At 41.8% G+C, this 26671-nt stretch overlaps 1 protein-coding gene across 8 annotated transcripts in view; it reads right to left on the bottom strand.

Moving 5' to 3' along the window:
• Wnt5 (Wnt oncogene analog 5) overlaps window positions 1–26671 on the bottom strand; it is a 90352-nt gene that overhangs the window by 10773 nt on the left and 52908 nt on the right. For 6 of the 8 annotated variants that reach the window (XM_033379023.1, XM_033379021.1, XM_033379027.1 and 3 more), the window contains 2 exons: window positions 25670–25894; window positions 5180–5282 (listed from right to left, as the gene is read on the bottom strand). In XM_033379023.1, coding sequence (XP_033234914.1) covers window positions 5180–5282; window positions 25670–25894 — 328 coding nt within the window. Of the gene's footprint in view, window positions 1–5179; window positions 5283–25669; window positions 25895–26671 lie in introns of those variants that run through there. The other 2 variants (XM_033379030.1, XM_033379028.1) reach the window with 2 other exon arrangements.

Here is a 26671-nt window from a genome sequence, read left to right as displayed (position 1 = left end):
TCTCCTATCCGGAAAACTAAGGGCCATATTGGCCTATGTGGGGCTCCGCTGAGGGCCGTCCGAGTCAACCTAACCTAACCTGGAGCACGGAGAATTCGCTTCGACAGGTCAAAGTGAAATTGTTCACTTCTAAGTCAGTAGCACCAGTGAAGAAACAGTCTCTGCCGAAGCTTGAACTATGCGGTGCACATCTACTTTCTCAGTTTTATAACAAAATCAAGGCCATATTCAGTAAACACACTATTACATCTTATTTTTGGAGCGACTCACAGCTCGTATTGCATTGGCTGTAACAACACTCAGTCACCTTATCGACCTTTGTTGGAAATAAAGTGTCCGATATTCAGGATTTAACTTCTGATGGAAAATGGCGCTAAGTGCCACACATCAAAACCCTGTTGATATTTTCACGAGGCTGTATCAAGTCTCCATGGTTTTTGAGGATTCGCTAAACTGGCCCGCCACCGGTGGAAAACTTGATGTTGACATGGATGTGGTTAACTCGGAGAAACGGAAAAGTTTGTTCGCTGCCGTACAGGAGACAAATAATATCCTCAACATCGTCGATAATATCAACTCGAACTCTCACAGTCTTCGTCTCATTGCTTGGATAGTTTGGGTCATAAGGAGATGCCGGAATCAATCGACATTTACCACAACCGCAACGACGCCAGATGAACTTCGCTTTGCTTTACATTGCGTTATTTGGAACATTCAACAAACTCATTTTGCAGAGGACATCCGTTTACTTCAGAAGTACCAGACGGTCAAAAACATCCGTTGCTGCTGCCTAGTCCAAATTTGTATAGAACCGCCGCTTTCGTCAGACCCAAATTACTATAGCACTCTCACTATAGATCGCAGCGGACCGCTACGATGCGATTACGGACGTCAAGCAACGTTTTTGGAAGAAATGGTCTGTTGACTATGTCAACGAATTGCGATCGCGCACGAAGTGGACAGCACCCTCAACGAACCTCACCGAGGGCACGGATGGATGACCACATCATCCATGAGGACAAACTGCCACCGCTACGATGGAAACTAGGCCAAGTGCAGTCTACGGTGCTAGGCCTAGGCGCTCTCGGTGACAGCTGTTGGCGCCATGTATGATCCCAGTAGACCGACAGGGTCCCGTAAGTACTCTCGGCGATACTTGTCAGTATCTCCGCATAGCAAAGACCTTCGTAGTAATTCTGAGTCTGATAAGATCCTGAAAGCGCTATCTTGCGATTGCCTAAGCGTTCTTGGTGAAACCGGCTGACACGCCCCGTACGGTTCTCCTTCACCACGATCGCTCCCGTCTGCGAGACTGCCTTCGTCGGTCCGAAATTCTGAGCCCCGTCAAATTATAAATATTGCTGTAATTTCGACCCTGGAGTAGATTGAGATATGTACCCCAGCCAAGATCGCTACCTTACACAGTAAAGTCTCTCTTATGCTCAGTGATTAAGCACTATAATTTGTAATCAGGCAGGCTCCGTTTTTCATTTACTTTTGCGGATTACGTTTTCAGCCAAAACATTTCGTTTTCGTTTTAAGGTGTTCCATTTTTCACATATTTTTTTTATCGATATGTTACATTTTGAAGTCCGAATTAAATTGGGCGGGAAACAGCTGTGCTCACCCAGATTTTCTGTTGAGCGCATGTTACAAGCACAGTCTGAGCTGTTACATGCACATTTGTGCTGTTAAACGCAAAAATTTAGTAATTGCCAACGTTCCGATAACCAAATCGGAATGCGTCAGCTGCTTACACCAAAACGAAATTTGTTGTTGCTGTGGCCAATTTTTTCCGAGTCAAATTTTAGGTTGGGTTAAAATAAAATTATTTATAAAGAAAGCACACGTTAACTTATCCTGATATAGGTATCAAGTTTATGTTAATGCATCAATAAGTCATCTATTTTTTTCCTTTTGCAATTAAGGTTCGTTTTGTTGTATAAAAAGCCGTTTACTTTTCATTTCGTCAACGAAAATGTTTTCGTTTTGAAAACGAAGAAATCTTGCGGAATGGGAAAAAGAGAGCCCCAATTTATGTGATTTCAAAAGTAAATCGGAAAACTTTTGTGAATGTGAAAAACGGAGCCTGGCTGAATAAATTGTTATTGCCTAACGCTTAAACGCATACATCAAATTTTATTCGTTTACTAAAAACTAACACGCCCTCATCCGTGAATAAACATTAATGCGGAAAACGCTCCGTGTTCAAACAAATGGTTTTTCGAAACCACTTTATGCGGCAAGGAGCCATGCAACTGTCAGCACCATCAGATCGGGTACACCAAAGGATATCGGCAGAGTTGGATGGTAAGGATCTTCAGGAAACATGAGGCCAAAAAGACTGTCCCTAATGTTTTTAACACTATTAATTTAAACAAGGAAAAATTGATAAGCCCATGAATAAAATCATTGTGGCAATTGAGAAGCAGCCGGTTAGCGTCGTCGCAAGGCACCCAAGAAACAAATGGTAGATTGGTCCCCCATAACAATAGTTTGACCATTGCAACGTAATGCGGATACGATAGTATTAATTTCTGAGAGGTGGTTAAAGTAAACGTCAGCATCAGACCTGGGAGGAATGTAGGAGCAGGTTAAATAGAAAAATACCGAACCAACACGAACTTTGACTGCAACAAATTCAATTCTATGGATGTTATTGAATGGGAATAACTCAGATGAGAAATCAGATTTTACTGCAACCAGAACCCCACCAGCGAAAGATGGGCAGTCCATTCTAAAAATAGTGTAATTGTCAATAAAAATTTGATGATTATTGACAAAAGAGTTAAGCCAGGTTTCGGTAAAAGCTATGGGGTCGAAATCAAAAGACGCACTATTTGTATGAATTTGACGCAATTTGCCCAACAAACTGCGAACGTTCTGATAGTGAATAGAAAAATGGTTAATTAGTTTTTTGGAGCAGAAGGTTTGGTAATTCTGGGACTCGATTTCGAATCTTTATGAAGAAACTTATGCATAATTGTATAGTCAGTCCATTTTGACGGGTCAAGAGATTTAGATAGTAAAGAATCAGGGAGAAGATTTTTAAAAGATGGTATGTTGCGATTATGTTTCAATGTAAATTTAAATGTAAATTGCGATTCTAGAGCTAAAAATTTCTCGTTGAGAGCCACGAATTTTTTCCGGACATCCTGAAACCCAGTTCGAGTCTGTCTCATGAAAGAGCGCATTTCGGCCTCAATCTCCCGACAAGCCAGACATGACCAAGACAGGCCCATTCGTTTCGAGATCAGACTGTTTAGACGGCCGAAATTTCCACCACCAGCATATTTTATCTTTTAAATATGCAGAAAAAATAAAATTAAATTTTGTTTTCTACTGAAGCTGAAGTAAAAAAACTTTCAAAATGTAACACTGTAGTAAGAAGTATGATATTTTCTGCGATAAGCTTACATATACCGTTTTCTTGTACGATCGCGTCTAAAATCGATTAACGTACAAAAAGAAATACATCTTATAAAAAAGGAGGGGGAACGTTGTGAGTTCTCTACTGTACAACTCTACATTTATACCCGATAATTAGTCAGTATACTCCGGCAGACGCCGCTAATATTAAACGACACGACAAAGAGTGCATGCGAGAGAGACAGCAAATCAGTCTGAGCGTGACGTCGGGCGCTGCATAGCCACTGCAAATTGATTTGTTCCTTTTGGCTATAAAAATTATCTGATCTGATCCAGATTCAGCAATCTGATAGATATGGTCGTTATCTATGATTCTGCGTTTTTAGTTTTCTCAAATCTGCAATATTGTGGATGCAACAGATTTTCGTCCTTTGTGGGGGCGGATGGGGGTGGGGCGAAATTCTGAGATATACGTTTTATAGTGACATCTTAAAGGAGTGTGTGTACCAAATTTGGTTACTCTAGCCTTAATAGTCTCTGAGATTTGTGGTTGCCTCAGATTTTCGTGCTTTGCGGGGGCGGAAGGGGGTGTGGCGAAATTTGGACATGAAACGGTCAAGGTCCGATATCACAGGAGTGTGGATACCAAATTTGGTTGCTCTGGCTTTTATAGGTTCTGAGATCCTTGAGCTCATATTTTGCAATTGGCAAAACCGACCATGAAACCTGTGTGTTAGAGTGAGACAGAGCGAGAAAGAGTGAAATTGTTTTCGTGATTCTGGCTGTAATAATTATACGATCTGGTTCAGATTTTGCACTCTAGAAGATTAGTCATCTTTTACGATTCTGCGTTTTTAGTTTTCTCGTATCGTCGAAATTGTAATGCCACAGATTTTCGCCCTTTGTGGGGGCGGAAGTGGGCGGGGCAAAGTTTTGAAATATTCTTGTAGCAGTGACATATCACAGAAGTCTGGATCCAAAACAACGTTACTCTAGCTCTTATAGTCTTTGAGCACTAGGCGCTGAAGGGGACGGACAGACGGACAGGCAGACATGGCTCAATCGACTCGGCTATTGATGCTGATCAAGAATATATATACTTTATGGGGTCGGAAACGATTCCTTCTGGACGTTACACACATCCACTTTTACCTCAAATCTAATATACCCCAATACTCATTTTGAGTATCGGGTATAAAAATAAATAAATAAAAATTAGTTAACACAGAAATAATTGGGGAAGATCGTCATGTCAGCATAAGATTGAAACATCCTTAAGCATTAGTATGACGTCCATTAATAAGATTTTTCATGATCACATCGTAGTAAAAAAAAGGTGTGTTCGCCTTGGATCACACACAATTTAAAAATCGGTCGAAAAGAGGCTCGTGTCGATTGGTTTAAGAAAATAGTCAAAAAATACGATCGTGGTTCTTCAAAAGCTGCGTTTTATATCTACACAGGTGAAATATGATGGATATAAGAATTTAAGTCTGAAACAAAGAGCCAAATGCAAATAAACTGTTTGCCTCTTTGTTCGAAAACTGTTAAACAACTACTGCTGCTACTTTTTCGATAGAGAAAAGTAGGAAGACCGATTCTGAGTGGTCAGTAACAATTTTTTTGTCCGGAAGGTTTTTGATAATATCAAGAAAAACCAACATAAAAGGGTGGTCTTTACTATCACAGTCCAAGCTCTTCCATATCAAACCACTCATATAGATAGATTTTTTAACCACCCAAATGATCTACATGATCCTTAGATGACTGTCATATCATGTCACTATTTTATTTTTAGAGCATAACTTACCAATTTCTCTTATAGATGATAATTGCTGCCAGCAGGTAATTAAACTGCATGATCCAGAGACTCCATGACACTTGCAAGTTATTCGAGTTTTTTTAATGACGGCCTTAAAAAAATACAAAAATCTAAAATTAGATGATTATCATAGTATATGGTACATATAAAAAGGAGACTGAGGCAAAGGAATTTTCTACCATTGCAGGACGGTCGACATCCCGAAATACGCACATTATTAATGCAATAGATCTTTTCACGATCACACTAGTTACTCGTAAAAATACCCCATAATTTCAAAATCAGGCAGGCTCCATTTTTCACTTACTTTTGCGGATTACGCTTTCAGTCAAAACGTTTCATTTTCGTTTCAAGGTGTTGTTTTTGTTGCCCTGGCCAATTTTTGCCGAGAAATTTGAGGTTGGGTTAAAATAAAATTATTAAAGTTTAATTACCCTGATATAAGTGTCAAGATTATGTTAATGCATCATAATAAGTCATCTATTTTTTTCCTTTTGTAATTAAGGTTCGTTTCGTTTACTTTTCATTTCGTCAATGAAAATGTTTTCGTTTTGAAAACGAATAAATCTTGCGGAATGTGAAAACGGGAGCCATAATTTATGTGTATTCAAAAGTAAATCTTAAAACTTTTGTGAACACGGAATAAATTGGCTGAATAAATTGGATTTGTGTATTTTAAATTTTACCGGTATATCGGTAATCTTGTGTGGCATATTAAATTCGAATAAATGTAAAATATAATAAATTTGAGTAAACATCATTAAAAGTCTATTTTCTGCACTTCCTCCCACAATATGATTTGCGACTAAGTGTCGACCACCCAATTCCACCCAGTTTCGTTTCAGATAACAAAATAAACGAACGGGAAAGTATTGAGTCGCAGCAAGTACTGCAACATGACACCCAATCTTTTGATAAAATCCACCCCAGTTACTTCTGCAGTAATTTCGTTTTTCTAAAAGTATGAATGTGATGCGTTTACATGGCTGGTGGGCTGCTTGGGGCAGCCCACCTTCACTAATAGTTTGTCAACAAATTTATCTTGAATAATTTTTTTTTCCATTGTTTTCTTTTTCCTTGGCTGGCGTGCCGTTGTCCAAAAATTCTCCGCTTCGTGTAATGGTATATGTAAGTTTAAGAATAAACTCCATACATCTTATTTTTGCATGAAATGGGGAATTTCTATTCTATTCTAAGGTTTCCTCTTTAATTATGGAATCATCAAAATTTTTTAAGTACTTTTGTATTTGTATGTATAAAATGCGCATTGTGAGGTCGATGTAGTAAAAGTGAGATCGTTAAAAAATTATCCATCAATTAAAATAGGAAAAATTCAAAATCGACACGTATGGTTTTTCCTTCCTTGATTTTATGTTGTACCTGACCCATATTTTCAATCTGATTCTTAATATCGATTACAGTTGACTTTATTTAATCCGAAGATTCTATGGCGTATTTAAATAATATAGGGCTGCAGTAGAGAGCAGACGAAGGTTGCGGAATTTTCCAATATTTCGATGTATCCAAAAACATTTTAGAATCAGCCTCATTGCTGATTAATGTGCGATTTTCGGCAGACTCTCAATCTGATGTCGAGGTAATCTTTTAATGAGCTGTTTCAAAGGGTGTTCCACCAGGTCTAGACGCTTTATTTCTACTAACGCTAGACTTTTTTTTGTTTCTGGTCATACCATCAGTTTTGCATGTGCAATTTGACTGTATTCAGGCAGAACATAGACTTTATGTTGCTCTACGGAATACCGCAATATTGAATATTTCTCCATAGAAATAACCAGCTTTCGTTTTTTGCTAAGCAACTCTGTCGCTCTGGAACCAGTCTCTGCCTAGAGTTTGAGCCGCACGCACACCAACTCCATCCATATTTAAAAATCAACATTAGAACTAATAAAGAACAATGACTTATGCGTACTTAAAACTGTGTAATTCTAGTATATATGTATGTTCCGTGACGTTTCAGGGAATCGTCGAATATTTTTGCATTGTTGATCTTTAATCGTGGTTATGAAAAGATATGGTCATTCTCTACGATTCTGCGTTTTTGGTTTTCTCGTATCTTTAAAATTGTGTATGCGACAGATTTTCGCCCTTTGTGGGGGCGGAAGTGGGCGGGGCAAAGTTTTGAAATATTCTCGTAACAGTGACATATCACAGAAGTCCGGATTTAAAATGTCGTTGCTCTAGCTCTTATAGTCTTTGAGCACTTGGCACTGATAGCTATTGATGCTGATCAAGAATATATATACTTTATGGGGTCGGAATCTGGACGTTACACACATCCATTTTAACCAAAAATCTAATATACCCCAATACTCATTTTGAGTATCGGGTATAACAAACTTATTCTTATACATTGAAAAATAAGAAGAGTTTTTTTAATACGAAATAACCGAAAACTTTGGGTGGCTGTATTTTGATATATATTTTGGAGGTCGAAAATATTAGGTGCAAAATCTTAATTGGATCATATCATTATTATAGTCAGAACCAAGAAAACAATTCATTCTTTCTCGCTCTCTATAACACACAGGTTTTATAGTCGGTTTTGCCAATTGCAAAATATGAGTTCAAGGATCTCAGAGACTATAAAAGCTAGAGCAGCCAAATTCGGTATCCACACTCCTGTGATATCGGACCTTGAATGTTTTTTGTCAAAATTTCGCCCCACCCCCTTCAGGCCCAACAAAGGAAGAAAATCTTTTGCATCCACAATATTAAAGATTCTAGAAAACTAAAAACGCACAATCATAGAGAATGACCATATCTATCAAGTTGCTGCATCTGAATCAGATCGGATCATTTTTATAGCCAAAAGGAACAAATCAATTTGCAGTGGCTACGCAGGGACCGATGACACGCTCAGACTGATTTGCTGTCTCTTTCGCACGCACTCTTTGTCGTGTCGTTCAATATTAGCGGCGTCTGCCGGAGGAGAGCCATACTGACTAAGTATCGGGTATAAATGTAGAGATGCGGTCTCCGCAGCAACTCACAATGTTCCTCTCGTTTGATTCTTGTGTCACGCTTTCTTGTCCGATTAGATCTGGAAAACCCCCTTGGTTTACCAAAGAGTTATCCAGTCTAAAAAACTTAAAAACAAGACTTTATAAAAAATTTCAAGAAGTGGGTTCTCCTACTTCTCACTCTCGCTATGTAATAGCTCGGTCAATCTTTTCAGTTTTTAATGCTCAATGCAATAAGAACTACCTATCTCGATGCAGGATACGTTTTTCTCAGGACCCTAAACAGTTTTACTGCTTCGTAAACAGTAAGCGTAGAACGTCCGCACACCCACCCTCGCTATCATTTTGTAATACGTCGGAAAATAATGATCAGGCGATTGCCGATCTTTTTGCCCAATTTTTCCAAACCACCTATTCTGAGGAAAGCTACTCGGGTCATCCGTACCCATACGGTTTACCCAGGTTGAACGGCATTTTCAGTCCCTTGTTAAATGAATGTTCTTTACTTCATGATCTTCGACTAGTTAAGCCGGTGTTTTCACCGGGTCCAGACGGGGTTCCAGGTTGTGTACTCAGGTACTGCGCCGAGGCTCTGTGTGGACCATTGCTTAAACTATTCACCCTGTCCATTGGAAGGAATCGTTTATAATTCCTCTCCATAAAAAAGGTAGCAAGTCTGATGCAAAAAATTATAGAGGTATAGCAAAGTTATCCGCTATTCCCAAATTGTTTGAGAAGGTTTTAACTCCGCACTTGCAACATCTCTGCAAGTCACTTATATCTCCAACTCAGCATGGATTTATAAGGCGGCGATCAACCACCACGAACTTGTTAGAGTTTACCTCTTTCATTATTAAAGGCTTTCAAGGTAACTTACAGACGGATGTTATTTACACCGACTTTAGTAAAGCATTCGACTCTGTAAACCATTCCCTTTTAGCACATAAACTTGACCTTTTAGGGTTTCCGCCCAACCTCCTGAGATGGATTTCTAGCTATCTTTGTTCTAGGTCTCAAAGAGTCCTCTTCAAAAACTCCCTCTCTTTACCAGTAAAGGTTTCTTCGGGAGTACCACAGGGCAGCCATCTTGCCCCTTACTCTTCACACTCTTTATTAATGACTTTCCTTCAGTATTAACATACTCTCGAGAACTTATGTATGCGGATGATGTTAAACTCTGTGTCCAGTACAAGGACATTTCATTTCATTCTCGCTTGCAATCAGATCTCAATAACTTTCATTCATGGTGCTGTGCAAACTTGTTACACTTTAATGCCTCGAAATGCAAAGTAATGACATTTCATCGTTCTAGCCCTTTGTTGGCTATCTATATCCTATTAGCCTGGTGAATGATCTTGGTGTCTTATTAGACGGAAAGTTAAAGTTTTCCGAACACATTTCTACCATGGTAAATAAGGCCATGGGCGTGCTTGGGTTTATAAAGAGGTGGTCAAAGGAATTTGACGACCCCTATATAACAAAGACTCTCTATACCTTGCTTGTTCGTCCGATCTTAGAATACGGCTCCTGTGTATGGTGCCCTCAGTACAAAGTACACCAGGACCGTATAGAATCAGTACAGAAAAACTTTTTACTCTTTGCTCTGCGGGGCCTTAACTGGGATGCGGGTGTAAGACTCCCATCTTACTCCAGTAGACTACTATTAGTAAACCTCCCATCCTTAGTTAACCGTAGAAAAATGCTTGCTGTGATATTTATGCACAACTTGATCGGGGGTGACATAGGCAGCCCTGATCTGTTGAGCCGCATAAACTTCACGATTCCTATTAGACTGACTAGAAATTGTATACCGTTGTTCCTTCTACTTTGTAGATCGAATTATTCCTTGCATGAACCGTTTAGGGTCATGCCTGCTATGAATTGTACGTTAATAGATATCCTGAAAAACTGGCCACTTTGTGTAGCTGCCAGCGAACCGTTCGATTTGAATTTTTGGAAATTCGCTTTGTATTGGTGTGACCGCACCAAATGCAGTTTGAATTCACCGCGCTTCCGAATTCGCCCATCTCGCTCTCTCCACCAGCACGCATGGACATGTTCTGGTTTGCAGCTGACTGTTTAAATAGCTGTTGTTGTTGTAGCAGACAGAGTACTGCGTCTTTGTGTAGATGAAGCCCTTTGCTGCCATCCCCGTTGATCGTTGTAGTTGTAGTTGGTTGTACCAACCGCTTTTTCTCCAAAATCATTGCATGTGCCGTTAGATATTTTTCCTCGTAGATTGCATTGTCTTCCTCTGGATTTCCATACCCATCCACGTGTTCGAGAAGGGCCATGGAATCCCCAAGTTGTGAGAACTCTTTCCAAGCTGATTGGAACAGCTCCATCCGTGAGGTGACCTCCGCAGTTGTAGTTGGTTCCTGCCGTTCAGCCCAAGCCAATGCGCGCGAGTTACTAGTTCGGCCTTCTTCTTGTAGATGGTCCTGGTTGTTCTTGTATGGGTTTATATTTCTGTCTTTTCCAAAGATTGGTGTTTGAGTTTGTATAAAGTCTGACTGTTCGGTTTCGAGTTCAAAATTGAAGTGTTCTGTGTTTATTAATTATATTCTTAGGAAGCCTTCGCAGAGGCTTTGAGTTTAGTACATAAGGCATACATAAGTATAAAATGTTGCAACGGGCTAGCGTATGTGAAACCGCCGAGTCGGCATTATGCCGGATGTCGGGTTCCAGTTTCGATGTTGTTATGTTAAAATGTGTAGGCGGTTGTTTGTGCCGCGGTATGTAGAATGTTGCGACAGTCAAAGTAGTCAAAGTGGACATTACAATGTCCGGGTTGAATGGTACGGTAAGGGTATTAATCGGTACAATTGGTATTGTTCCTGTGATAGCATGGGTATTTTAATTTTAAAAGTTAGAGTTTTGTTTACTGTTGTTGATTCCAGTGAAAGTACGTTTTACATTTCATGGTCTAATTCTAGTGTAATATTTTGATGTGACAGTAATTCTTTAATTCTTTGAATCTCCTCTGAATTTAAGATATATTTTGGGATTAATTTTAATTTGGTGAATAGCAGGCTCTCCGCTATGTTGCTTAGGTGATTATATAATATGTCTATACTATAAGTGATTCGATTGATATATTTTTATAAGTTGTATAGTGTGTTGTTCTGAATCTAGTTCTTTAGAGATTTTATTTTGGTAAGTGTTTATGAAATTGCTAATCGCTTCTTGTTCGATGTTGATATGGTTCGTAATATTTTTAAATCTAATTAGTGTCTCTTTCCTAAATTTCTGGCTGAGCTCTAAATTTTTGTTAATATTTGCGAAATTGTTGGTTATTTTTGTCTCATCGTCGGCATCCATATTGCCTGAAACGATCTTCACTATGCTACCTAGTCCGTTAATCAATCCCCTCCTCGGTATGTTATGCGGGAGTAAGGTGCTCAATCTTTCTAACACCTGCTGAATCTTTTTATGCAATGTTAGTTTTAGGTCAGAGAATGCGTTGTCGTTAGGTAAGTTATCGATTACTTTGATAAGTTGTTCTGCTGTTACTTCGTAATCGTTTAAGTGGATGACGTGGTTTATTGTTTTAAATGAATTTACTACTCTAGCCGGTCCCAGGTTGACCTTTATTAACGGCTGGTCCTTATCCAAAACGTCGAGCAAAAGTCGTTGTGCATACCCTAGCGTTAGTCTGTAAGAGTTCAGTTTAAGGGGTAGTTAATGCATGGTGTAAACTTTTACTTTATTGTTTGTGTTTGTCTGTTGTCTACTAAAGCTTTATGTGTTTTGAAACGCGGTTTTAATTTGTTTTCTCCTATTTTCCTTCCTAAATATTAGATTACCCGTCGGTACGGTGGGGCCTCTATCCTAGATTCATTCGCTTTTTCTGTTCTTTTATAGGTCTGGTTTTCCATGTTTAGCTTGACTGCTGGGTAAAGTGTAGTTTGGAATTCGTTAAGTTTTGTCAAGTATTCATGTTCGTTATTAAATTGGATTATTTGATCGAAAATGTGTGTTCGTCCACTGAATAGTTCGAAAGGTGTCAAGTTGGTACTGCTGTGGATGACATTGTTGTAAGTTATTATGGTTTCGTCGAGGATTTCGTTATGGTCTTGTGTCAATTTCAATTCTTTCCTCTTTTTGAGGATTATTCTATAGATTTCTGTTAGTGTTGAGTGTAAGCGTTCGACTGTCGAATTGCTGCTTGATTGTTGGAAGGAAGTGATATGCAGCTCGATATTGTACTGTTGAAGAAAGTCTTTGAAAACAGCTCCCGCAAATTCGGCACCTTGGTCGAGTATTATCTTTTTGGGCAAGCCGAAGTGGCTCATAAAGTCTTTGAATGCTTTTGTGACGCTAACAGAGTTTCTGTTTGTTAGTGGGTAAGCTTGTGAAAATTTAGAGAATTTATCAATAATTGTCAGGTTGTAATTACTGTTGATTGTATAGATGTCTGTGTGAATGATATCTAATGGTCCGTTCGGTATTTCGGGTAAAACGAAAGGGGGTTTTTGTGGTTGCCTATCATATTTAAGGGTGAGGCATACCTCGCAATTTCGAATTATTTCGGAAATTTCGTTTTTCAATTGAGGTATGTAGAACTCCCTTTTCAGGTGTTCGTATGTCTCATCGATCCCCCTGTGGTTATTTTTCGTGTGGTACGTTTTGATTAATTCTTTAGTCTCGCCTGGGTTTGCTGGTTCCGCAAGGAAAATTAAGCATCTACAAATCTTGTAAAGGTTGCTATCCGAAAAATATTTAGAATACGATATCTCTATACTGTTGAATATTTCGTCGGTAGTGTGGATTGCCAAAGTCTTGTTGGGTATTAAAAAGGTTTTCAATATAGTAGAGCTTTTTTCTAACGTAAAAGAAGGTTCGGAGATAACTCTACGAACTTTGTGGTTGAACGCATGAAGCTATCGGGTTGATTTTAAATATCGCTTGGATAGAGAACTGGTTCAACGGGCTATTGATTGTTGGTATACTAGGGGTTACTGTGGGGCTGGTATCATTTACGCAGATATATGGCTCTATTCTACTTAGGCATCTGCTACAACGTTTTGTGAACCTTTCCTGTAGACTATTTCTTAGTCATACTCGGAAAGTGTTATTTTCCAGCGAAGGAGCTTTGGGTTCTGACCCTTGAAATTGCCTAACCAAACTAGAGGCTTGTGATCTGTGACAATTCTGAACTTCATATAGGTATGGGCGGAAGTACTTTACCGCCCAAACTATAGCCAGCATTTCCTTTTCTATCGTGGAATACCGGGTTTCTGCGTCTGTCAGAGTCCTACTAGCAAAACAAACTGGTTTATCAGCGTTATCTGGGCCTTGGGAGAGCACGGCCCCTATAGCGAAGTTACTCGCATCAGTTGTATGTTTGTGAATGTTTTTTCGAAATCCGGGTACTGTAATATAAGGTCGTTAGTTAGTAGCGTTTTGCAAAGTTCAAACGCTTGTCGGAACTCCGAATCGATTACGACCCATTTGCCCCTTTTGAGCTGTTTTGTTATTGGTTTTGTAAGCTTAGCGAAGTCCCTGATGAATTTCCGGTAATACCCTAGCAACCCTAAAAAGGATTTGATTTGTCTGGAGGTTTTGGGACAGGGAAAGTCTTTTATGGCTTTTATCTTGTCCGGGTTTGATCTCTCGCCTTCTTAACTATGTGTCCTAAAAAGTCTATTTTTTTTCTAAGAAAGTTTCTGTTCTGATGAGCTCGTGAGGTGGCTCAAAGGGGGCCTAGCTGAGGCCACCGGACGGGTCGCAGGTTGCGGATAGCGAACGACCTACCTATATACAGGTCATATAGGTAGGTCAGCTGCGAATAATCGGACATCCCTAGGGAGAGTACCGAAAATAAGCAGCCCCGGACAGCCAGCGGGTGTTCGCGAAGTAGCAACACTGACGATGCGCTTGTGGTGCCGCCTCGTATAAGTAGCTCACACACTCCCCTATCCCTACACACTACCTACCCACATCCCAACCCCCCACATTCAGCTCACACCGGGCCGGACTAAGAGTGTTATTCGACCCGTGCCGAGAGTCAGCCTGGCTGGGGGCCCGGTATATAAAACTAGCCCAGTCGTTAACGGAGAGCTCAGGGACTTGGCAGCCCCCTGTTCTAAGTATGCCTTATCCGGGCAACGTGGATCTCTGCCCGGACGGACCGTACCCCTTCTCGGCAGCTCGTGGGAAAAGAATGGCAGATTTAAAAAACAAACAAAATGAGTCTGACACTCCCCAAATGCCAACAGGGAGTAATCCCAAACAGGGGAAGGCAGCGGCCCAAAGGCCTGGCCCAATCCGCAAACCAGCAGTGAAAACCTGCGCGGCGGAAGATGCTAGGGAGAGCCCAAAGGGGTCCCATCCCGGTGTCGGGGTGGGTGGTAAATTGGCTCCCAAAACCGATACCTTGGCAGAGTGGCTATGCAATCCTGCGGCTGCTCTGCCTGCTGGTAAAGTGGCGGGTGATGAGTCACCATCTACTAGTGTCCAAGCCAAATCTTTTACATATGCCGATAGAAGGAGTGCTGGCAACATACTCCGTCGGCAGAACGCAAGCCAGATGTCCAGCCCGACGGACAAATGGATTAAGAAGGTTGAGTGGGCGTCGAAGGTGCTGCCGAACTTTGGCAAGGAAGCACCGAAGAAGGAAGCCCCTCAACCACAAAGGCAGCGCTCGGAAGAGACTCCTGTGCCAACACCGAAGCGATCCAGAGTACTGCCTAACACATCGTTCTCGCAGATTGCCAGAGAAAGGACGCTGATTGGCGTCCTGGACAAAGGCAGACTCCCGAATCCCTAAGACCCGGAAAAGCAGCCTGAACCCCCCCGCAGGTAAAACCCGCCCCTGCATTCTCGCCAGAAAGCACCTTTCTGCTTCATTCCTATCTTTCTGCTCCATAATTATAGCGATAGCGACAACACGGCGGCAAGCCTTGATCTGAAAGGGACACATCTAAGGCTGATGTCGTCCTACATGGCCCATGAGGGAAACGATCCTCCCAACGACCTTGTTCGCAAACTAGCCAGCGACAGCGAGAGGTCGGACATAGACCTATTAATAGGTTGCGATGCCAACGCTCACCACACTCAATGGGGGAGCTCGAACACAAATGTAAGGGGTGAGTAAATTTTCAGCTTCATCCTTAACTCAAATCTATTTATTTGTAATCGGGGCAACGACCCCACTTTTATAATTAAAAGTCGACAGGAGGTTATTGACCTCACCTTAGTGTCTCCCAACCTGTAAGACATAGTCAAGAGTTGGCAAGTCCTTGATGACCACACTTTCTCTGACCACAGATACATCGAGACCACACTATCCCTCGAGTGTCCGAAACCTAAGGACTATATTAATCCCAGGAAAGCCAACTGGGAAAAATATAACTCAGCCCTGGAGGACTTACTCCCCGCCAAAGCAACATCATTCCCGGACACAAAAGACGACCTAGATCGCCTAGTGAACAGGTTCACAGAAGCATGCAACAAAGCCTTCGCGGCAGCATGTCCCTCTAGCAAACCTAGGGGGAAAAAGAAACCCCCCTGGTGGTCAAAACAAATAGACATCCTACGTAAAACTGCAAGACCCTCTTCAACAGGGCCAAAAGCGCGAACGAGGAGAGCCACTGGGCAGACTACAAAATCAGTCTGTCACTATTGTTCGGAGCAGAACCCAGCCGATTAGCTGCTTGCCAAATAGCACCTAATTCTTGGCCTGCTTATTTTGTTTGTTACTTATGTCTATGTCACTCATTTGTTTGTTAAAGCTTTGCGCGTGCTTGCCCTGCTAAACGCTCTCTGCCAGCTCGCTCTTCGCTATTTCCGCTTTGCGTCTGCCTACCGACGTCTGCCGAGCGAAGCTGCGCTTAGCGATCGGAGCGGCAATGTAAAGGGCAGGCAAGCGACACTTGCAAGTTGGATGTCACGCATTAAAGAACATATCGTAATTTTATTTCGGATCCATCGAAAAGGACACGGAGTTTTGTCGTCGTACTGTCCTCCTTTAGGACACAGTGCTGAAGCAAGAAATATTTGCAAAGGCGGAATACCGCTCCTTGAGTGTAAGATTACGTTCGATATTGAACCGTCAATAAGCCTGAGCATAAGATTCTCTTAAGTGATCATTATTGTTCTTTAGCGGCAGACGAACTGCATACTCCCCGGACGGCAACCGTGAAAGGTGGCTTACGAAATGAGATTCACAATCGTCTTCTTCTTTGGTATTCAAACCAGCTTCCACAAAATTCTCGACTTCCCAAAACATACGAAGAGTTTTATCCATCTCAGCTTCCGAATCTGGACAATTGTGCGTTGCCGAAAGCGCCGAGCTTGAAACCTTCTGTCCATCGCTAGATACGATCCTCTGCAGAAGAGGCAGGCCAGAAGAATTTGATTTCCCGTACTCAGAGAAGATCATAAAAAAAGCTCGCACCAATGAGGAGAATAACCCGTTGAGAATTGAACGAGCGGGAACGTTGTGAGTTGCTGCGGACACCGCAACTCTACATTTATACCCGATATTTAGTCAGTATGGCTCTCCTCCGGCAGACGCCGCGAGAAAAAATGAAATATTATATTAATTATATTACATTATATTAATTATATTATATTATATTAATTATATTATATTATATTAATTATATTATATTATATTAATTATATTATATTATATTAATTATATTATTATTAATTATATTATAATAATAATACGATCCAATTCAGATTCTGCAGTCTAAAAGATATAGTCAATCTTTACGATTCTGCGTTTTTGGTTTTCTCGTAGCTTTAAAATTGTGGATGCCACAGATTTTCGTCCTTTGTGGGGGTGGAAGTGGGCGGGGCGAAGTTTTGAAATATTTTTGTAGCATTGACATATCACCGAAGTCCGGATCCAAAAAATCGTTGCTCTAGCTCTGATAGTCTTTGAGCAATAGGTGCTAATAGGGACGGACAGACGGACGGACGGACAGACAGACATGGCTCTATCGACTCGGCTATTTGCGCTGATCAAGAATATATATACTTTATGGGGTCGGAAACGATTCCTTCTGGACGTTACACACTTCCACTTTTACCACAAACCTAATATACCCAAATACTCCTTTTGAGTATCGGGTATAAAAATGCAGCATCGGCAAGCTGAATGTTAGATGGAATACTCCAATCGGATACATTTACTTCGTAATTGGCACTGGAGAGCTCCAACGATCGAACCGAGTCGAAAGCTGCATCAGAGATGCAAGAGCGAAGGTGCTGGAATTTCACGATGTCACTGAGATCCACATCCGCTTCAATCACCGATTTGAACATGGCCATAAAATCCGAAAACTGGACGTATCCACTAGAAAACTAGGGCACTTTCAGCTCAGGAAATCACTGCTTGTGAGCCATGATGTCCGGAATGGTTTGGCAGAGTCGTAGAATGGGCAGAGGCGTGCGACTGGCTTAAGTCAACAGCAGCCAGCAACTCATCTTTCAATAATATGAACCGAATTTCGAACTTTTCGCGCAGCTCACTTCCAATCTCGTTTCGATCAAGAGCCTCCAATTGATTATGGGCCGTATTAAATTTCTTTCGAATTTCTGCCAACATATCAAGGCGCACCTCGACTTCCGCGGCGGTCAATTTGTCAATTTTATTGCCCGCGAAGGATTCGCAAAGCCTGTGCTGGAGGATCATATAATGACTGACTTTTACGCTTATACAGTCTCAGTCTGGAATCAGCCATCACAATATATCCGCCCGCGCCTATATTCGGATCGTTGTCCATGTTAACAGTTGTGCAACACGTCACAGCAACGGAAAATGAAATACCTCTTAAGCGGCAATGTATAGACCAGAGAGCGAAAATGGAAGACACGAAAAGTCAAAAACGCGGCCGAAGCTGCGCGGAGATTCGCTTATAGCTCTTGCTTAAGCCGGTCATGTTTTTTTCTTTCTCCTGCATTCTCTGCCCCTTTTTTAAGGTGGCTCCAGTTTTCACATATTTTTTTTATCGATATTTTTCTTTTTTCATCGTTTCTGGCAAACAAAAACAACTGACCTGGCTACTTTGTAAAAATACAGCGTGATTAAAATGCCTTTTATTTTTTCAATTGCTTGTTTTAAAGCAAAACGATTGCAGAAAAGTCCGAATTACATTGGGCGGGAAACAGCTGTGCTCACCCAGATGTTCTGTTAAGCGCATGTTACAAGCACAGTCTGAGCTGTTACATGCACATTTGTGCTGTTATACGCAAAAATGTATTACTTGCCAACGCTCCGATAACCAAATCGGAATGCGTCAGCTACTTACACCAAAACGAAATTTGTTGTTGCTGTGGCCAATTTTGTCCGAACCAAATTTGAGGTTGGGTTAAAATAAAATTATTTATAAAGAAAGCACAAGTTAAATTACTCTGATATAGGTATGTTTATGTTTATGCATCAATAAGTCATCTATTTTTTTCCTTTTGCAATTAAGGTTCGTTTTGTTGTATAAAAAGCCGTTTACTTTTCATTTCGTCAACGAAAATGTTTTCGTTTTGAAAACGAAGAAATCTTGCGGAATGGGAAAAAGAGAGCCCCAATTTATGTGATTTCAAAAGTAAATCGGAAATATTTTGTGAAAGTGAAAAACGGAGCCTGGCTGGTATCATTTGTCATTTTGTTTTGGTAGATCATCGAATCTCTTTGATATTGACTAAAATTTTTGTTAATCACCGGTGTTTCGCAAAGTAATATCGGACTTGTGCAGTCAATTTGTTATTGTTTTTTACCCAGTCTGACTTTGGTTATCGTTTCATCGGTGTGCACTGTTCTCGCGCATAAGCGTTTGCATCGTCTACACTCTCTCGAAAGCATAAGCGGGCCTGCTGCTCGCATTCTTGCTCTCACTCTCTCTGGATGGCCTATATTCTCCTTCTTTGTGGAGTATTCTTTTGTTGTCTCTGCTTTGGTGAGTTTACTGCTCGTTCCCTGCACTTGTTGAATCGTCTGCTCTGAATTAATGCCGTTGCTGCTGATTGTGGGGCTCGCTCTGCTGTCTCCTCTCCCATTTCGCCTGCGCTCTTAATCTGTGCTTTTATTATTCGTGCACAGTGACTCTACTGCTGTCAATAATGGCAATCGCTTGTAGTGCAAAGAAATGTGAATTCGGTGGTGTTATCATTGGTGATTCATTTCTTAGCTGCTGGCTGTGCGACAATTTTGCCCACATAAAATGTGCTGGTGATGGAAATTTTGGCCAACTAAACGATCTGATCTCGAAACGTATGGGCCTGTCTTGGTCATGTCTGGCTTATCAGGAGATTGAGGCCATGAGACAGACTCGAACTGGGTTTCTGGATGAACGGAAACAATGCGTGGCTCTCAACGAGAAATTTCTATCCCTAGAATCGCAGTTTCTTGGGTTTAAACTCTTGAGCGAATCGCCTAGACGGAAAATTCTAAATTATGATACTAATCTCTTGCAACCTAATCCGATTGGTATGCCTGCTTCCCACCTCCATACATCGGAACCATTTGTTACTCCGTGTGGTCATGCCTTGCCGTTAGCAGTAAATCCGACAACGGCAGCTCCGGTGTTTTTTACACCGGGCAATTCCTTCGAGCATCCAAGTTCCCATCAGCATCAATCCCATCATTACCGACCTGGTGAGTGCTCCTAGTACGGGTGTGTTGGTTGCTGGTGATGTCTTGCCAATTCCTGCTCCACCCGTTGCTGCCAATGCCTCTGCCCCAGGACCGGGATCTCTTTTAGGAGTAGCTCCACCGTCACGCTCTCGCTCGGGACTTCAACTTAGAGCAGGAACTAGGAAAGAAATATTTGTTTTCCGTCTTATTCCTGAGGCTACAACGGAGGATGTTAAACAACATCCTTCCTCTAAACTTAACGCTTCGCCTGATGATATAGTTGTGACTAAATTTACATTTAAACATAAGCGCAACATATCATCCTTTACAATTCTTCTCCCTGATTCTTTACTATCCCATTCTCTAGAACTGTCAATATGGCCTAAGCATACTATTATGCATGAGTTCCTTCTCAAAGATTCGAGCTCGAATCCCAGAATTACCGAACATGCTGCTACAAAAAACTGATGTACCATTTTTCTATGCACTATCAGAAAGTTCGCAGTTTGTTGGTGGGGTTCTGCTTGCAGTCAAATCTGTTTTCTCATCTGTGTTTTTCCCATTCAATAAAATCCATGGAATTGAATTTGTTGCAGTCAAAGTTCGTGTTGGTTCGGCATTTTTCTAGTTAACCTGCTATTACATTCCTCCCAGGTCAGATGCTGAGCTTTACTTACACCACCTCTCAGCAATTAATACTGTTGTTTCTGCATTAGGGTGCCATGACCGAATTATTGTCATGGGGGACTTTAACCTCCCATTTCTTCCTTGGCTGCCTTGTGATGACGCTAACCTGTTGTTTCCCAATTGCCATAATAACTTTATCAAAGGGCTAACGAATATTTCCCTTGTCCAAATTAATGCCGTTAAAAACATTATGGACAGACTTCTTGACCTCATGTATGTTAACGATGCTTCTCTTGCTACGGAGCAAGCCAATATCATTCCCTGAAGATCCTTACCATCCAACTTTGTCGATATCCCTTGAGTGTACCCGATCTGGTGGTTTCTGACAATTCCATGGCTCCTTGTCACATAAAGTGTTTTCGCAAAACAAACTTTATCGATTTAGATCTACATCTCTCGCGTGTTGATTGGTCGTTTCTTTATTTATTACCGAACATAGATGCAACTGTTAGCTTGTTTTATAGCTTTATGTACTCCGCCCTTAATACATTTGTTCCAGATATCACTGTACCCGTATCGTCCAAGCCTCCTTGGTTCTCGAAGTATTTGTCATACTTAAAAAACAATAAATCCCGGCTCTATAAAAAGTACCAGAAGTCGGGCTCAACGTCGGCCTTAGCTCTATACTCCTCTGCTCGCTCTCTGTTTCTTGCCATTAATAGTCAGTGTTATAATCATTACCTTTCACAATGTAGTCGTAACTTTCATAGTGATCCTAAAAAACTCTATTCGTTCGTTATCTCTAAGCGTAAGTCAAACGCTTTTCCTCCGTCCCTTCATTACCAGAACAAAACAGAAGCTTCTGCTGTTGGTATTTCAAATTTATTCGCTACCTTTTTCCAAACAACGTACTCGTCTCATATTTACAACAGGTTACCTATGAGAAGTTGCCGCTGTGGCCCGACTTTGAGAAAGTCTTGAATCGTCGATACCAGCATCTGTCTGCTAAGGAATCGACCAAGCCAAGGCAAGAAAAAGTCATGCCAAACAAGCCACATAATCGCAGTTCATTTGCTTGTTCTTCCACTTCTACCAACAGTAGAACTCAGCAAACTTGTAGCTACTGCAATTCAGGAGACCATGTAGTGGTCGGTGATGCAAAGTTTTTAGTTTGCCAAGTCGGCATCCTTATGCATTAATTATCTGCGAAAAGGCCACGCTGTTGTAAAATGCAAAGCCAATAAATGTCGAGTGTGCAGCCGCTCACATCATACATTATTGCATCGATACACAGTGTCGGCGAATAGTCTCGCGTTGCCACCACCCCATGAGAGTTATTCTCCTCCATCAAATCAGAATCAACCTTCCACGTCACATGTTCTGCATGGGACAGCGTTGGACAGGGTAATTCTGGCTACATCGATCGTAAGCGTCTGAACTAAGAGCGGTGAACACATTCTGGTCAGAGCTCTGCTCGACTCTGGATCACAAACAAATTTCATTGCCGAGGACCTCGCTAATCGCTTACAGATCCGTAGAGAGAAGTCCTGTATTAACTTGGAATTAGTGAATCTAACTCTCAAGTAAAGGAAAAAATACACACAGGGGTGAAGTCGCGAATAAATGGTAGTGAGTTCTCCTTTGATTTTTGCATCCTGAAATCAATTTTAGGTTATCACCCTGACCGATTGGTCTGCCATCTACCAAGAAAATTGGCACACCTGAGCACAAGCTACGTGAAGAACACTATCGTAAGACGACTCAGGTACTATCATCAGGCCCTTTCGAAGTAAGGCTCCCGTTTAAATCAGATCGAAATTGTTTAGGCAACTAGTTTGAGGTTGCTAAACGGCGGTTTTGTCGCTTGAAAGACGATTGCATCGTGACCCTGAGTTGAAGAAAATGCACTTGGAACATGGAAGAGTACCTCTCCTTAGGTCATATGTCTCCTACTGACAATACGATTCCTTCGACTCCACACTACGTAATCCCTCATCAGGGTGTTCTGAGGCCCCAAAGTACGTCTACCAAACTCCGAGTCGTGTTCGATGCTTCGTCCAAGACGTCCTCACAGGTGGCCTTGAATGATATTCTGATGGTCGGACCTACCATTCAAGAGGAACTATACTTGACACTGCCCCGTTTCCGTCTGCACAGGTTTGCCCTGACTGCCGATATCAAAAAGTTTTATCGCCAAGTGATGGTGAACGAAGCGGATCGGCAGTTTTAGCTCATAGTGTGGAGAAGAGACCCTTCTGAATCCTTGAGATTATACAAGCTCAACACTGTAACCTATGGGACTGGACCAGTCCCATTCTTAGCTATCCGGTGTTTGAAAAGGTTGAGTGAGTCTGCGAAGCTCTCATTCCCTAGAGCTCAAACTCACCCGAGATCACCGCATCTGAGAGCACAGCCAAACCCATTACAATCTCGGATTCAGAGTCGACAAAGGCGTTAGGAATCTCATGGTTACCTACTGACGATGCCTTTAAGTTCAAAATTGACAATTCAGTTATGGGTCTCCGAGCGACAAAACGGAACATACTATCGGTGACATAAAAGTTGTTTGACCCCCTTGGTTTGTTAAGTCCTATCGTCATAAAAGGCAAGATCCTATTGCAGGAGCTTTGGCTTAACAAACTAGATTGGGATGAGTCGATCCCGCTGCATTTGGAAACAGCGTGGAATAAGTTGAAAAATACACTCTCTCAATTGGAAGACATATCCATATCTCGGTTTGTGTATTCCGATCCGATGTCACCGATTCAAATACATGCCTTTGCTGAGGCCTCCATGAGAGCCTATGGAGCGTGCTGCAGAAGGTTTAAAAATATCTTTGTTGACTTCGAAATCCAAAGTAGCGCCGCTCAAGACCAAAACGCTCCCAAGGCTTGAGTTATGTGACGCTCACCTTTTCGCAGATCTCTGTCACAGAATCAAGCCCCTATTAAACGAGCCCATTGAACGAGTCGTTTATTGGTCGGATTCAGAGCTCCGGTCTCATCCATCGTCGTTGTCGACATTCGTTTCAAGTACAGTGACTGAGATTCAAGAGTGGTCAGATGATGTACCCACGAAACAGAACCCAGCAGATATTGTCTCAAAAGGTTGTGACGTCGACGAATCGTTCAGTCAATTTGGTTCGAAGAAACATTATTTCTGAAAGAGGAAGAAGAAAACTGGCCCAAGAACGCTCATTTCGAACACTCCGATGATCTTCAGCTGGAAAAGAGGAAGACTGCGGTCGGTCTGACCGCGGCTGTGCGAAGTTCGGAGCTGTTAGATGTCATCGAGGGATTCTCCTCACACCTCCAACTGCTTAGAGTGTTCGTGTATGTGTTCCGCTTCATAAGAAAATATAAAGACCCAAGCCTAAATTTCGAAAAAACTATCTCACCGACCGAATACAATGAAGCATTTTATAAAATTGTCGAAATCGTCCAGCATCACAAGTATCACGGAGAAATCGAAAAAGTTAGGAAAGGATCTACAATTGGTCCTAGTCTTCAGCGGCTGAACCCATTCATCCATGAAGACACAGGGACTTGGTGCAACTTTTCGTTGTTGCGAGTGGGGGGGCGACTAGCCAAAGTTCCTATATCATACGATGCCAAGTTTCCTCTGCTTTTGATTAAGCGCTCGCAATTCGTGCGAAGCTATATTCGTCATCTGCACCATTCGAATTTTCATGTCGGCCCACGAGCACAAACTGCCAAGAGCGTACTCCTACGGGCAGTAGGCAGCGCGCTCCTAACCGTCGAAGAGCTCGCCACAGTCCTCGTCGGCATCGAGGCCGTAATGAACTCGAGGCCGCTGGGAGCCATCAGCCAAGATCCAAGCGACGGCGAGGCCCTAACACCTGCTGACAGGCGGGTCGCTCATCGCCGGCGGGCCATACACAAGTTGGCGCCGCTCCCAATGTGTTGAAGCCGATGCAGGCGTTCAACGGGGCCGGTGTTGCGTGACCTTCATTCTATGCGGCGATTATTCTTTATTTGGTCGTAATTATGAAGTCTAGTGTAAGTTAGGCTAGGGCAAAGCGGGAGCGCAATAAACGCTCGCTCTCTCGCTCTTGGCGAATTCGCCCCGCTTTGCCACCGTAGGTTAGCTAGAGTAAGAGATTTGAATTGTGAAGAAAATGTAGTTGTTCGCTAACATTGAAAGAGATCGAGCGTATTTTCGCCCCGCCGAATAAATAACTAAATTACAGCCACCCAAAGTTTTCGGTTAATTTCAGTTAGAAAAACTCTTCTAATTTTTCAGACGTCAATAGAAACATATGCAAATTTCGTAACAAAAGCTTTCTATTTACCCGCCTAAAAATATTTGTGAAGAAGCATCGTAATTTCAAGCGTCACTCTGAGTATTCCAGAGTAGTAACCTTATGACGTCCAGCGCCAGGAAGACCAAGCGCCGGCGCCGATGCAAACACCACAATAATAACACTAGAAACACCAAGACAAGCCATGAAGACTATAAAATAAGTATTAGTAGGATAAGTAGAACATAAGCGACAAATACATGAAGACCTGCCACATAAGAAATAAAAAGAAATAAAAAAACAATAAATGATACATAAAACCAACCACAGCTGATCACCACCAATGGGCCCGTAGCACAGCCACCCACGGTCACACCCACTGCTCACCGCCCCAAGTGTGACCATAGCCCAAGCTCCAACGGGCACACTATCAGCCGATCCGTATAAACGCGTTAGGGACACCTCAGCACAACGCGCTAGGGACATACCGTACGATCAGCTGCTTTTCGGAAATAAAACGGGCTCCTCCAGAGCGATCATCATCAGTTCGGCTTCGGCCAGTGGAGAGGTAAGCATCAGTAGCAGCCACCAGCAGCCCCAACGATCCTCCTATTCTCCTCGGAGCGCATTTACCCTCCGCAACATTATTTCTCCTCGGAGCGCATTAGACCTCCACACCCTCAACCGACACCGACCAGAAGACTACCAGGACCCGAAGGACGACCCCGAAGGAAGAGCCAGAAGAAAAAAACCCGCGCAACTACCAAACTTTGTACCCTTTTGAAGAACAATAAAAATAACTCTATCTCTTTTATTACCGCTCAATCCCCGCCTTATTCTTGAACCACGAGACTCTCTTTCAGCTACCACACCCAGAGATCAAACAAATTTCTGTGGAACCCGGCGCGACGATCCCCCGGCCGAAGCGCCGTCACAACCTTAATCAACAGTGGATTTGAACAACAAATTTGGAAAACTTATGTCCACTACGTAATAGAAAAAATAATTTTATTTCAAAAACATACCCGACGACCTGCTTCATTGTTATGTAAATTCATTAGGCTTCTAGCCTTGGTAGTTGTTGTGGTTGAAGTATCCACTCCATCCACATAATTTACTCTGTCATTGTTGATAGCAATAGGCGCGTCTTCAACTACAGCCCGTTGATTCTTCCGCTTCCGTTTCCGTCGTTTGCTTTTACCGTCTGCTTGAAAAATTTTCGAGTTTAAAATCTCTCGATTAATTTTTTCCTGTGGAAAGTATACAAAATAGAGGCTATAAAACTTGTGAACATGTATGAAGAACCTAAAGATGGCATAACTTAAGATTTTACAGTTTCTTTTGAAGGTTAAGAATCCGTTACTACAGTTTCTACATATACATATGTTTATACATATATTCTTATAATTTAATTTGTTTAATTTCGTTTTCAAATACATACATATGTACATATAAAGAGTCAAATTTCCCATTCCTTCAATCAACGATATGCATACGCTTAAATTATAACATAGTACACGCGGAGATGAAGATAAGGACGAAGCACAGAATGCCAGATTCAAACAGTTTGGTACTGATGTTGAAGGAGTATCGCTTGTCAAATGTACTAATTTACACTTTTTTAAATATTTTTCTAACCGTATAAACTATTTATATTCTTGATCAGCATCAATAGCCGAGTCCATCTGTCTCATCGACTTGATGAGCCCTTAGATGTCAGAGACAATTACAAATTTGACAATGACAGATTTGTGTGGAGACTTCTGTGATATCACACTTACGGAGCTTGACGACCCGTATGCTACTAAACAACTGTATAGTACGTCCGATATAGGAGTATTGTTCTTGTGTGTGGAGCCCGCAGTATAAAGAGCAGCAGGTTGTTATTGAATCCGTGCAAAAGAAATTTTTAATTTTTGTCCTTCGTAACTCGGGTAGAATCTTGCCACCCTACCGGTCTAGACTAAATCTAATTGACCTGCCGTCGTTGCACCATCGCAGAATATGCAATGGCGTAATGTTCGCGC

The sequence above is a fragment of the Drosophila pseudoobscura genome, chromosome 3 (genome assembly GCF_009870125.1).
Source record: "Drosophila pseudoobscura strain MV-25-SWS-2005 chromosome 3, UCI_Dpse_MV25, whole genome shotgun sequence".
NCBI classification, from domain to species: Eukaryota; Metazoa; Arthropoda; class Insecta; order Diptera; family Drosophilidae; genus Drosophila; species Drosophila pseudoobscura.
Note: the sequence above shows the minus strand (reverse complement) of the source record. Positions and strands in the feature narration are given on the sequence as shown.